At 39.2% G+C, this 15,033-nt stretch overlaps 1 protein-coding gene across 4 annotated transcripts in view; it reads left to right on the top strand.

Moving 5' to 3' along the window:
• Positions 1 to 14,069: 14,069 nt before the first annotated feature.
• Tbc1d12 (TBC1 domain family member 12) overlaps positions 14,070 to 15,033 on the top strand; it is an 82,357-nt gene continuing 81,393 nt past the window's right edge. For 2 of the 4 annotated variants that reach the window (XM_074078727.1, XM_020166848.2), the window contains exon 1: positions 14,072 to 15,029. In XM_074078727.1, the coding sequence (XP_073934828.1) occupies positions 14,185 to 15,029 (845 nt within the window). In that variant the 5' untranslated portion in view covers positions 14,072 to 14,184. Of the gene's footprint in view, positions 15,030 to 15,033 lie in introns of all 4 variants that reach the window. The other 2 variants (XM_074078728.1, XM_074078730.1) reach the window with 2 other exon arrangements.

The raw sequence follows: 15,033 nt of genomic DNA, 5'->3' as shown, positions 1-15,033 counted from the left end.
ATACATGGGGCTCCAGCCTAAGACAGCTGCCACTCATTTAACCACTTTCAATGTCTCCAAGCTAAATGTAAATTATTTTTTTTATTTTATTTTGATTTTGACATAATTTATTAACTTATTTAATATGTTTCATTTTCTGTTGTCATTTTTATCAACCCACACATTTTGGTACTGTATCTACCAAATTATTTTATTTTTTAAGAAAAAATATAAAAAAAGAAGAAAATTTCATTTTGTATTTAACAATCTTAGAAGTATCAGCTGCACTTAATTAATTTTATTTAATTAAGAATCAGATTAGACATTATAATGTATCAAAGTCTGTGTTTATATCATGTAGAAAATGTAACAAGATGCAAGTCCCACTAGTGGGAGTAGTTTTTCAGCAAAAGGAATCAAATACCTAAAGTTCTTTTCTAATCTGCACATTATAAATAAAGGGCAAATTAAAGAGGGATTTCACTAGGGCTATGATATATGTTCTTTTCCACTTAAGATTTTTGCAAATAAATTAAAATAAGTCATGGCATTTCCTCTTTGTTTACTTGTGTTGACTGTTCAGAGATAGTCTTTATTCATTGCCTTTCAGAATCCCTAGGGAAAGGGAGTAGGTTCCATGCACAAAGTCATGCACAGTTTCTCATAGTCCCTTGGGCAGCACGAGCCCTTCACCCTCCTCTTTGTACCAGACTCTGCTAGGAACTCTCTGTGAAAGAGTGTTCTGTAAAACAAGGATGTATTGTCTCTAAGCCTCTATTCCAAAGTTGCTGGGAAGTATAGCTGATTAGAAAAGAGAATATATAATGAGACTAACACCTAAGGTATCATTGTGTATCATTCTCACACTACAATGCCAACCCTGCTTATTCTAAAGTATTCTCTACTCTTCCTATCTGGTTACAAGTTTAGAAATACTCTTCTCATAAGCTTAGCCACATATACTCCACAGACCTGCTTTGGTGGAATTTATGTTTCTGATGTTTTCCTTCATTTTCCCAAGCTGATACATCTACTTGTACTTAAAATTCACTTCAGCAAACAAATGGATACATAAGTGGATATGTATGAGATTGATGATAGATCGGGATGATCCGAAATACCTCCCCCAACATGTCACACCAGAAAGAGGATAAAGATCTACTCATGATCTTTCCTTCTTTCTTTCCCTCCTTCCTTCCTTCCTTCCTTCCTTCCTTCCTTCCTTCCTTCCTTCCTTCCTTCCTTCCTTCTTTCTTTCTTTCTTTCTTTCTTTTTTTGTGTGTGGTGTGTGTTACACACCCTGAATGTGAACTCAGGACCTTCCACTTGCTAGACAAGTATTCTACCACTTGAGCTACAGGGCAGGAGTCTTTCTTGAACCCATAGGGAAAAAGATTCTTAAATATCCTCTTCAGGATATTATAATAGAATAAAAGGGATTTGGCAGTTTGGGGAGGCGACAGAGAAAGAGAGTTTAGTGAAAGAGGTTCAGGCCCTGAATTCAAACCCCCAGAACCACAAAAAAGAAAGAAAGAAAGAAAGAGAGAGAGAGAAAGACGGGGGGGGGGGAAGGAAGGAAAGAGAGAGAGAAAGGAAGAAAGAAAAGAAAGAAAGAAAGAAAGAAAGAAAAAGAAAGAAAGAAAGAAAGAAAGAAAAGAGAAAAAGTAGAGGTCCCAAAGCAGCTAGGCTTTAAAATTATTATAATCATGCAATGTGTCAATAAGTGAATGTGTCAGTAAGTGAATGAGTTATGAGTTACTACTATTGCCTAATACATTATCTTAAAACTAAGTAACTTAGGCTGGGAATGATGATACAAGCCTGGAATCCAAGCACTTGGAATGCTAAAGCAGAAGGATCACAAGTTCAAGGCACCAGTCTGGGCTACAGAGTTGAGACCCTGCCTTAAAAAAAATCAAAATAAAACAAAACAAAAAAGCCAAAATACCACTATTACCACCACCACCACCACCAAAAATCCCAAGACAAACAAAAACTTAGTAACATCAGTCAAGGCTGTACTCACCTGAAGAGTTTACTGAGGCTCAAGGATTAACTTCCAAGATGGCTCACTCATGGCTGTGGCAATAGGCTTTAGTTTCTCACTGTGTGACCCTCTCGACTACTTGAATATCTTCATGATAAAGCAGCTGGCTTCCCCTGGAGCATGTTATCCAAAAGAGGGCAGAGAAAAAGCTCTATTTAAGCCTTTTGAGACCTAGCTGTGAAAGTTATCATTTCTGCCAGTCCATTCGTTAGAAGTGAATCACTTAATCCAAACCATACTAAATGGCAGGGGAATTAGACCTTACCTCTTAAATGGAGAAGTATCAAAAAACTGTGAACTAGACTAAGGATGTAGGTTAGTCTTGGTAGAGTGCTTGCCTAGCATTCATCAGGCTCTGGGTTTGATTCTCAGCACCATTAAAAAAAAAAAAAAAGCTAGGCACCGGTGGCTCACAACTATAATATAACTATTGGGGAGGCTGAAAGCAGGAGGCTCCCCAGTGCCAGTTCATGAGACCCCAATCTCAGTGGAAAAAAGCTGGGCATGGTAGCATGTACCCATCATCCCAGTGATAGCAGGAAGAAAAAACAGGAGGATCACAGTCCAGCCAGCCTGGGCAAAAGGTGAGACCCTATCTCCAGCATAACCAGAGTAAAAAAGTCTGGAGGTGTGGCTCAAGCTGTACCATGCCTGCCTTGCAAGTGTGAAAACCTGAGTTCAAACTCCAATATTAGTTAAACTAGCAGAGTCAGGTTCAATGAACATTTATTGAGTATCTTTATTGAGACCTAGATAGACACTGGAATTCAGAAATACATTATTTTCCTACCACTAAATAAATAGTAGTAAATAGGTGAGCAATTTTGAAATACAGGACATTATGGGGTTATGACAGGTTTGAAGCTAAAAAGGAAGGGGAAATTTAAATCACGACATCCTGACAGTCTGGATTTTTTTGCTGATCAAAGGAGAAATATTATTCTTGTACCTTGTGTGACCACCCATTCATAAAGCCTTGTGGAACCTGAACTGAGAACTAAATACCAAAGTACAGAGGCAGGGATTTTTATCTTATAACCCCCAACATATAGGTCAGTACTTTGACCTGGAAAGATCAGTAAATACATACTGGTCTGTTGACTTAAATTTATGAAGGATTAACATGAATTCTATACAGTACCATTGCAGGTATCTATCTTCTTATCTTTATGGTCAGCTCTGTCCTCCAGAATTTAATGCAGTTATAGGGTAAAAACTGGAGGACCACAGACCAAACTTTGCTATCAGAATTGTTTGTTTGGTTAAAAATAGTGTACATGTGTGTGATATCTTAAATTGATTATTTGAATGATTTTAGGTAGGGCATATACTCAGTCTCACCCATTACTTTCCCATGAGCCATACTGCTTCCTATTGTTTAATACCTATCAGTTTTATTGGTCCCTAATGGCACTTGAGTACTAGAACCATTCATCCAAATTTTATACCTGAGGATTACAATATTTAATATTAGTCCTGCTCATTTGTACTCTCCAACCCAAGAATGAATGAACTATTTCCTGTGGATTCAGTTTAGCCACTATCCCCTTGAATACTGCTGAACTTCTGTTTTCTCTCTCTCTCTCTTCTTTCCTTTCTTCCTAGTCAGTATTCCTGGTGAATTTTATGCCTTTCTTTCCTCAATCCCTGAATACTAAACCCTTTATGCAAAAAAAAAAAAAAAAAAAAAAAGAGCCTCCAGTGTTATATTCTCTCCTAGTATCTTAAAAACAGCCAACTTTAGGAATTCACAACACACAGTTATCCATTAAAGATAATAACCATTTTCTAGTGGAAGCTTCTGTTGTCTTTTCCTAAGCACTTAAAATCTATACAATTATCCTTTAGCTCATAATTTTCATATACTTATACTTTTCTAAGGTCCTCATTCAATCCACACATATTTCCAAATATTTCATAAGATTATGTAGTCACTAAGATGGACTAGAAGAGGAATGGATCAAACAAAAAAAAATTTTTTTTGTGGTGCTGGGGATTGAATCTAGAGCCTTGGCATGTTAAGCACATACTCTACCACTGAATGACATCCCCTAGGTCCTAAACAAATTTTTACTTGATCTCAGAGAAAAAATATAAATGGCTAAGTAATGTCAGTGTGGGGAATAGAGGGAAGGTTCAGCTTCATTAATAGTTAAAAGTAACTTAAAATAGTGAAGAGTAGTCCTTTTGCTCATATAAAATTGGGAAGTTTAAAAAAGAGATATAATCTATCTTTGGTGAGGATTCAGGAAGCTGAGTACTTTCATACAGTGCTGGTGGGAAATATATAACCTTTCTGGAGAGTAATTTGACAGCCTGCTTTAAGCCTTTCAAATGTATATTTAAGAAAGAGGTTACAAGACAGCATGGCGCCGATGGTTCATGCCTGCAATCCTAGCTACTAGACGAGCTAACGCTGGGAGGATCAAAGTTTGAGGCCAATCCAGGCAAATAATTCATGAGATCCCATCTCCAAATATCCAGAGCAAAATGGACCAGAGTGTGGTTCAAGCAGGAGAGCTCCCACTTGGCAAGTGCAAAGCTCGGAGTTGAAACCCTAGACCCACAAAAGGGTGGGGGGGTGGTTTACAGATAAAAAGGGGAGCCTAGAGTGAATTATGAAATTATGAACTCCATGGTATTGGATTGGAATTGTAGGTATCAATACAAACGTTCTTTCTTTTCTCCCCTCCCATTGTTGGTGTGTGTTTCTCAGTCTCTCTGTGTGTCTCTGTCTCCTCACACACACACACACAAACAGAGATACAGAAACAGTGATGGATGTCATGTGAATCCATCTCCACATGTTTGTGTGTGTATCAGTGTACATGTATTTCTTACTTTTGTCTGTTGAGAAGGCCAAGAAGCAATGAGACTCCAGCATTAATGAGCATAACTACTACTCACACCCTAATTCATAAATACCATTTTCTATAAAATAAATCAAGGCTCTTTGAAAAAATGCTCTTTCCAAGGTTGAGACAGAGAAAATATCAAAAGAGGCTAGGGCCAGGCGCCAGTGACTCATACCTGTAATCCTAGCTACTCAGGAAGCAGAGATAGGAGGATTGTGGTTGAAAGCCAGCCTAGGCAAATAGTTCAAGAAACCCTATCTTAAAAAACAAAAAAAAAATCACAAAAAAGGGCTTAAAGTGAAGGCCCTGAGTTCCTGCCCCAGTACGGGGAGGGAGTGGGGGAAGACTGGGTGCCTGAAAAGTAAGAAGGTTGCTTAAAAATGATGGGAACCTGTCAAAAAAAAGACACAAGAGTCATTGTTAGGGGGTCTCAGTGACTGAATATGGGATTGTTTGAACAACAAAAAACAATATTTTGGGGCTGAAAGTGAGGCTAAAGCGGTAAAGCATCTGCCTCACAAATATGAAGCCCTGAGTTCAAACCCCACAAAAGCAATAAATAAATAAACCAATATTTTGTATTCTATAACAAATAGAATGAAATGATAATTTTAAATAAGTGAATGAATGAATAAGTACATCAGTAGATGAGGAGAAAGGAAAGCACAGAATTCCAAATAAATGTTAAAAGAATGAAGGAGATAGATGTCCTTTGGCAAACATCATATTAATAAATGTTTAAGTATAAAAAGAATGAAGAAATATGGACATTTACCTTATCTTAAATTATTGAATCATATATACATATTTCAAAATAGCATGTTGTACATGATGAATAGAAAAGTACTGCTTAACAAAATAGGAATAATGGTAACTTTACAATTCAGTGACACAGCAGACACTATCTTCCCTAAGTTATCAAATTATCACATCAATATGAAGATAAATCAACATGCTGGTGTTGTGGCACATGTCTGTAATCCCATCTACTTAGGCTGAAGCAGGAGTATTGCAAGTTCAAAGCCAACCACTACATAGCAAGACCCTGTCTCAAAATAAAAGTTTAAAAAAGAACTGAGGATGTAGCTCAATGGCACAGTGCTTGCCTAACATGCACAAAACCCTTGGTTCAATACCTAGCACTGCAAAAAGATAAATAAAAATAAAAAAGATAAATCAACATTACGGGCCTTCAGATATGATGTATTATCATGGTTTTATTGTAGCTTTTATTCATTTTCACTGCAGAATAGTATTACACTTAAGAGTAACAATTATGCCAGGCACTGGTGGCTCACCTCAGAAGGTGGAGATCAGGAAGATTGTGGTTCAAAGCCAGCCATGGACAAATTGTTCTCGAGACCCTATCTTGAAAAATCCCATCACAAAAAAGGGCTGGTGAAATGGCTCAAGTGGTAGAGAGCCTGCCTAGCAAGCGGGAGGCCCTGAGCTCAAACCCGAGGGCTGTCAAAAAAAAAAAAAAAAAAAAAAAAAAACACCTATTGAAGTTGTCTTAAAGATAGTACTTAAAGGTGGGCTCTGGAGAATGGATGACATTTGAATGGATAGATCAAAGGTTTAACAACTGGGCATCAGAAGAAAACATATAAAGCAAGGAAAAAATCCTAGGCTTTTAAGTCTAACAAAAAAATGTGTGTTTATATTGTTTTCCCTATCAATTCCATTTCTGATAAATTTTCCAGACAAATAACTAAAGATATAAACAAATATTTACATACGTGAAATTTCATCACAGCAGTGTTTATAATAGAAAATACTGGGAACCATTAAAATGGCAAATAGTGGAAATTTGATTTATTTTTTTCATGTATGGATAATATAAATATTATATTTAACCAAAACAGCCAGTTAAATTATCTGCAAAAGAGTATTTACTTAATTTTTGTGTATGTGCTGGAGATTGACTCCAAGGCTTTCTTCTTATAAAGCATGTACTTCAGCCCACTAAGCTACACCCTGATATTTAATTAATATTAGCACTGACAATTCCGCTTATTTTGTTAATTTCTGCATTCTATTCTATTGCAAAATCATACTTTTATAATAAAAATAAAGATGTCATTGGAAAAATAATAAAAGAAAAATCCTTAACCTACTTCAGGTATAAATTCAACTGTTTCTGGAAATAATAACGTTTAATAAGCTGAATCATGCTGAATTTATGTAAAAATGCTCATTTGATAATAGCACTAGCAACTATTTGCAGAATCTATTATTGTTTTTACAAATCTAATAATTTAAAAATATGGACTTACCGGTGCTTTTTTCTCCAAATGTAAATTTACCCTGTAGCATTATAAAGAATATTTGCAACTGTTTCTTCATAATCTATGAATATGACATGCCTTTGGAAATGCACTTCATAGCATTCTTTTAAAGGGTTGACATTTAATCAGTTTTTTAATACTATAAAAGAAGTATAAAAATTAAAAAGAATCTATCATTCTCTTTTTATGTCTATCCGTTATCTTTACATCAAGCTAGATATGCAATTTTATACACCATTGCAATCACGGCATGCAGTTGTGCATCTCTACTTTGTATTTAGTATTGTTTTGTAAAATTTCCACATATTTCTGCAATTTCTATCATTTTAATTGTCTTCATAATGTTTTACTGATATACTAGCTTGCCTGCACTTCCCATATTATTACTTATGTAAATTCTAATTTTTAACTCTAAAACATTTTGCTGTAAGCAACTTTGTCCAGCTTTTATCTTATTCTTTGGAATGTTTTCCTTATGACAAATTCCCAGGAGCAGGATTAATGTGTAGCATCAGTTTGCATACCCAAAGGATTAGTGTACAATTTTAAAGCATTTCATCTGTCTCTTGGTTTGTGGCTTACCAAACAGCAGCTGCTTTGGGATCTTGCTATCATTCGTCTCCCACACATAGCTCACCCTGCTGAGTTGATCTGCAATATGCATCCTTTCAATACTGATTTTCTAATTATAATCCCCAATCTTAGTCCTTGTCACCCTTTTTTCCTAGCTAGGGTTTTACCAGGCTTCATGGAATTTGAACTATTTCCAGAAGTTGAAGATTTCAGTAGCAAACCAAATTGCATAGTTTTACAAGAGCATACATTGCCACTACTTTATAGAACTTTTTTTTTTGGATTTTGATATTAAATTTACATCTTGTCAATTAATATTTAAAGGTACATACTTTTGTCATCATTAAAGATTCATAGCTTTCAGATCCGTATAAACTTTGGACAACCCATGATTATTTAGGTTTCACTAGTGCATACTTGATTTAAACCTAACAAATGGTCATTAGGTTAAATATCTAGTCATTCATTGACCATGAAAACTGCATGTGTTCAAGAGTACAAACAGGTGTCCTGCATAAGGCAATTTGCAAATCATGGTCTTGGGGATTGCACATGTACATAATTTGTTGAGCTTGGAATTTTCTGGGTACTGGATACATATTTTGATACTAGTTTTATTCATATGTTCCTTTAATAAATGTTTATTGAACAGCTACAACGTGTCTGTCACTGTGTTAGATACTATTTCTAAGTAGGTGAGAAAGATGGACATACTCCCTCTCCTCATTACAGTACAATGTGTTTGGTGTGTACAGATGCCAGCCAAATTAACAATAAAATTACAACCGTGATACTGACCACAAAGAAAAAGGGCGCTATGAAAGTATAAGACAGGACATTAAGCCATTGCGACTTCTCTAAGGAGGAGATATTAAAACTGAGTCCTGAAGAAAGTAGGAGTAGTTAAGCAGGTCATCAAGGTGGTGCAGTATACTCTAGGCAGGGTTTTCAATCTGTATGAAGACCCTAGGGAAGGCGCATAGCACAAATTTCAGAAGTAGAAAAAGGGACAATTTATCTGAACCACAATGATTAATGAAAACAGAAATATGTGATAAGGCTGGAGAGGTATAAAACTCAGTTTAACGAAGGCCCAGGTCATCAAGGAGCACAACCTGAATACAGAAGAAACTTGGAGAGACTTGAAATGGATAAAACACAACGGAGATCAATATGGCTCAAGTCCAGAGTTTGGGACAGAAGTAGGGTGTTTAGGTATATAAGCTAGGAAAAGTCTTGTGGTCATGAAGATTTTGTCTCTGGTTTTACAGGAATAGGAAGCAACTACATTTGGATTAAAGAAGAATTCTCTCAAAAAGTATTTAGAAGAAACAGCCAAAAACGTAGTGAGGGGAAAAAAAGGGAGGCAACAGGGCTATGGAAACTAAAGAAAAAGAGTGTTTCTTTTAAAAGGTTGGCAGGTTAATAGAATGATGACTGAAACAAGCAGAGCACCTCCTCTGAAGGTATTGACTTAATTGGGCTGACCCCAGCCATCAATATTTTTTAAAAACCTTCAAAGTGGTTCTAATGTGCAGCCAAGTTTTAGAAACATTGTTCTAAGGTTATGTGAGCGATGATGGTGGTGATTAATGCTATAGAAGGTAAACCACAGTTGAGTAGTCTTTGGGAATTCAGCACATCAAGAAAAGGGTTGAGCAGGGCACTGGTGGCTCATGCCTGTAATCCTAGCTACTCAGGAAGCAGAGCAGGAAGCTTGTGGTTCGAAGCCAGCCCTGGCATATAGGTTGTGAGACCCTATCTCGAAAAACCCTTACAAAAAGCTGGTGGAGCAGCTTAAGGTGAAGGCCCTGAGTTCAAACCCAGTATCACCAAAAAAAAAAGGTAAAGGTTGAGGATTTGTACTCTTTCTGATTATAGCTACCATAGACCTGTGGTGTCCGCAGGTGTCTGGTTCCAAGGACAGCACAAATGCTCAGGATGCATAGATCCTTGATTCATTATTCCCATACATTGCCCAACTTCCACTAAAGACATGCCACCTTTTGCTGGGCGCTGGTGGCTCACGCCTGTAATCCTAGCTACTCAGGAGGCAGAGGTCAGGAGGATTGCGAAGCCAGCTCAGACACATAATTCCTTGAGACCCTATCTTGAAAAAACTCATCACACACACATTAAAAAAAGGGCTGGTTGAATGGTTTAAGGTGTAGGCCCTAAGTTCAAACCCCAGTATCACAAAAAAAAAAAAAAAAAAAGACATGCCATCTTTCAAAAAATCTAAATTTTTCACTTTACCAGTTAAGTTAAGCACATTAACTTTTACTCTACATTTTTGGCACCATTTAGGTTTTGGAAGGCATATTTTCACAAAATGAAGGGCAGGGAAACACTCAGCAGATCATGTAATGATCTAAACACACCACTGACTACAAAGCAGGCTGACTGAGAGCTTCTCCACATCTACTGAGCTCTGTAATGCATGAACAGGAACTCAAAATTTTTGTTTCTGAAATTTTTTTTGATTTAAAAAATTTTTTATTTTTGGTTGCACTTGGTCAAAGCCACATGTAATAACTGCACAAATAAGACAGACTTATTGTATAGTAAAATAATCGGTAATGTATCAATAATGAAGAATGAGCCATACATATGTAATAGAGTATATGTATTTTGATAATTTCTGTGCTCAAATTCTCTTAGAAAATGTAAGACTCTAAATATACCAATATTTTCCATATTTTCACTGTTAATATTTTACGGCAGATCTGAAAATATCTTTCTTCATCAGAATAGCTTCATCTGATTCATAGAATGCACCAGGATATACTATTCATGTCAGTTTTTTTAGTGGGATTGAGGTTTAAACTCAGGGCTTCATACTTGCAAAACAGGAACTCTACCTCTTGGTCCATACCTCCAGTTCATTTTGCTGTGGTTATTTTGTAGATCGGGTCTTGAGAATTATTTGTCCTGGTTGATCTTGAACTGTGATCTTTCTAATCTCAATCTTCTAAGTAGCTAGGATTATAGACCTGGCCCGCATCAGTTTTTTGTTTTGTTTTGCTTTGTTTTGCAGTGCACAGGATTGAACTCAGGGCTTTGTACCAGTTTTCTACCATTAAGTCACATCCCCAGCCCAGATATGTTATTTATGCCTAGTGTAGTAATTTAACACAATCTAAAAGTTTTTTAAATTAGTAAATTGTATGACTTATTTTTATTAGCATAAATTGTACAAAGTGGTTTTCTTGTGTTATTTCCATACATGCACATAATGTACTTTGATCATGTTCACTCCCTCTTTTACTCTTTTTAACTTCCCTTCTCCCTTTCTCTTCCCCTTCCACTTTCTCAGTAATCTCCCTTTTACTTTCATGACCTTGATATTTTTTCCCCCAATTTCTCAAATGAGAGCAAACACATGATATTTGTCTTTGTTTTTATTTTTGTTTTTTGGTGGTCTTGGAGTTTGAACTTCGGTCTTGTGTTTCTTAGGCAGGCAGGCAGTCTACTACTTGAGCCATGCTCCCAGGTCCTGATATGTCTTTGTGAAACTGGTTTATTTCAATTAACATGATACTCTCCAGTTCCATTCCTTTTCCAGAAAATGACATAATTTTATTATTTTTTATGACTGACTAAAGCTCCATTGGGTATATACACCATTCTTTATCCATTCATAGGTTGATGGGCACCTAGGCTGATTCCATAGTTTTGCTATTGTGAATAGTGTCTTGGTAAACATGGATATACAGGTATCTCTATAGTAAACTGACTGATTCTTTTGGGTATATACCTAAAGTAGTATAAATGGATATGGAAGTTCTGATTTCAATTTTTTGAAGAAACTCCATACTGATTTCTATGGTGGGTGGACTAGTTTACATTTATACCAGCAGTGGATAAGGGTTCCTTTTTATCCTTGCATCCTTGCCAGCATTTATTGTTGTTTTTGTGATGACCTTTCAGTCTTTCTGACTAGGGTGAAGTGGAATCTCTTTTAAAAGATCATGAAAAGGACATGCTGTATTGTGAAAGGAGACTTTTTTTTCTTTGGAAAATAGGATAGGATATTAGGTGTCAGATAAGGCAGAAACTTTGATGAAGGTGGGAAATATAGCAGAAACCTCTAGTAGAAGTTATTTCACATTACATGTTTATTATAGACAAAGTTATAAAATATAAATGTATTTCAGGTTTGAATACTGCTCTGAGAAAACAGTGGGGTATGTGTGCTTTCATGGTTCATAAACCTTTGCTATTGATCGTGGGAAGGAAGAAAGTGAACAAAATATAAATGAGAGAAATTGGAGTGTAAAAACAGTATGGTTGCATAGATGGAGAAATGATAGCTAGAAAGGAATAAGTTAATAAGTTAGGAAAGGTTTAACAGCAGAAAGAAAATTAAAGAACAAATTTCTATGCAGAGAGGACAAAGGTCGAAAACACAAAAGATTGTGATAGGACTCTCTCAGTTACTCTCTTCTTTATCATCATATAACTATCACTATTTCCAGACAGCTCTCATGTTAAATTTTTAAAAATTTAGATGAAGTGTATATAAAATAAACATTTTCAAGTGTACAGAGACAGCAATTCCCAATTCTGTATACCACTGCTTCTATCTAGTTCCAGACATTTTCATATTCACCCATATTCATTTTGTTTCACCTCTAAAGAAAACTCTTTATCTATTGGATACTCTATTTCTCTTTCTCCCAGTGATTGGTAATAACTAATCTGTTTCTGTCTCTATGGATTTACCTATTCTGGACATTTCGTATGAATAGAATTATACAATAGGTTACCTTTTGTGTCTAGATTCTTTCACTTAGCATAATGTTTTTGAGACTCAGTATGTGGTAGCATGTATCTATACTCCATTCCTTTTTGTGGTTGAGTAATATTCCATTGAATGGATATATCACTTTCATTCCTCTGTTGATGGACCTTTGGGTATTTTCACCTTTTTGTTATTATGAATAATGACACTGTGAATATTCATGTAAAGCATTTTTTGACACATCTGTTTTAGATATCCACCTAGGAGAGAAATTTCTGCTTATTAACTACCAAACAATTTTTGACAGCAGCCACACTATATTCTATTTTTGTCAGCAATGTGTGAGGGTTCTCTTTTTTTTTTTTTTTTTTGGTGGTACCAGGGTTTGAGCTCAGCGCCTCACTCCTGCTAGGCAGGTGTGCTACCACTTAAATCAATCTGCCAGCCCTTTTTTGTGTAGGGTATTTTTGAGATGGGATCTCCCTAACTGTCTGGGCTGGCTTGGAACTTCGATCTCTGCCTCCTGAGTAGCTAGGATTACAGGTGTGAACCACCGTTGCTGGACGACTGGTGCCTCTTTAATCTCTTGTAATACAACTTCTTTGCCCATTCTCAAGTAATAACCTTTGGGTTTCTGATCCACTCCCAACCTTATTCTTTCTTCCTAGGAAAAGTCACTCATGACTCACCTAGGTACATTACAAACGCGACTTCTCGGCTAAGCCTAAAGCCTAACCGAAGTTTTCGAACTCTCACTATATGCTGGATATTTCTAGTCTTTTAATTTACCAAATGTTTTCTTCCCCATCAATCAAGTTTTTTCCAACCCATTTTCCTATTTCTTCAAACCACATCAATTTCAGTCTCCATAGTTTGTAGTGATTATTGCTCCTCTCCTATATCTGTGATCATTTATCGCCTGTTGTGATTTTTTCTTTCTTTCTTTTTTCTGTACTGCGTTTTGAACTCGGGGCCTTGAGCCATGTCCCAACTCGTAATTTCTACTTTAAATACATTTCATTTGCCATCAGTGGTCACCACTTCATTTAACCTAGTGCCACAGGACGTTGAAATTATTAAGTCCTTCTCTCCGTGACTCTGTTTCGTCTCCCTCCTTAAGTAACGACAAAAACAATGTGTTGAAAGTGGTTTTAAATAAGAAGGTAATTTTGGGAGGGTGATGGTCATGGGCTAAAGTCCTGAATGATGGCTGTAGTTTTCCCATTGCCGAAAGAGAAGGATGGAAACATTGCCGACTGGTGACTAATAGAGCTGGAAGGATTCAGCCACGCTAAGATCCTGTATTTTACCCTCACAAATGAAGTAGGCCAAGCGAATTTTTGCCAAGCGAGCAATTCCCGCACTTCGGTTAAGAACCGTCAGCCAAGTGGAGTGCGCCAAGACGCCTCCGCCATCCCGACAGCGAATCCCAGATGGGCCGCCCGGGTCTCTCTAGCCGCCGGCAGTCTCTATGGTTTGGGAGTCTCCAGGTCGCGGCTTGACCGGTCCTGCGTTTGCGCGTGCGCGAGCGCGAGCCCAGGCGCGTGCCCGTCCGCTTGCAACTGTCCGACCGGGGGGTGGGAGGGGTGGGTCTGGGAACGTTGCGGCGGCCGCGGCCCTTGCACCCTGGGCTGTCCTCTGGCCGAGCCTGCGCGGGGCACTCCTCCGGCGCCTCCTCGGGCGGCGGCCACCTGGCAGATGGTGGGTCCGGAGGATGCCGGAGCCTGCTCAGGAAGGAACGCCAAGTTGCTCCCGGTGTCGGCGCCGGAGGCCGTGGGCCAAGACGGGAAGATGATCCCGGCCACCGGCGGCTTTGGCGGAGGTGTCGGCGCTGTGGAGCCGCCGGAGGAGGCTGAAGAGGAGGAGGAGACGACGTCTGGGCAGCTCCTCCAGTGTTACCTCTTGGCGGCCGGGGGACCACTGGAGCCAGGGCTCTGTTACTGTCCCCTTCCCGGTGGCCAGGCTGGCGCCCCGCCACCCTCAGCAGCCTGGTTGCCGGGCGCGGGCGCCAAGCCCCGCGGTACGGAGGAGGCGGATGCCCGCGCGCCGCGACACGGAGGCATGACCAACGGGGACTCGGGCTTTCTGTTGGGCCAGGGCTGTCATGATGTGGAGGAGGAGCGCGGGCTGGCTCGCGTCGGAGACTCGGACTCGCCTCGCCGCCGCTCCTGCGGCCGCCTCCGCCTGGAGGGGCCTGGCGACCTGGGCGTGGACGGCGCGGGCAGCCCGTCCGACTGGGCCGCGCCGCTCGAGGACCCGCTGCGGAGCTGCTGCTTGGCGGCGGCCGACACCAAGGAACCCGAGGGCGCGGCCCCCGCCGCCCCGGCTGGGAGGACTAGTGGGAGCGCGGGCGCGGAGCCGAGCCCTGGGGTCCCCGACGTTCCCTTGAACTCTCGGAACACGTTCGAGGTGAGTCGCCTTCAGAGCGCCGGCGACCACCTGCCCTTCGCGGCGCACCCAGCGCCTTCGCCCGCCGCGGAGCAGGGCCCGGGGATCTCGGCCCGGGCTCGACGGAGCGGAGGCTTCGCGGACTTCTTCGCCAGGTAC

Source organism: Castor canadensis, chromosome 7 (assembly GCF_047511655.1).
Source record: "Castor canadensis chromosome 7, mCasCan1.hap1v2, whole genome shotgun sequence".
Taxonomy (NCBI): domain Eukaryota; kingdom Metazoa; phylum Chordata; class Mammalia; order Rodentia; family Castoridae; genus Castor; species Castor canadensis.
The sequence above is the reverse complement of the archived record's forward strand: the minus strand, read 5'-3'. Positions and strand labels throughout refer to the sequence as shown.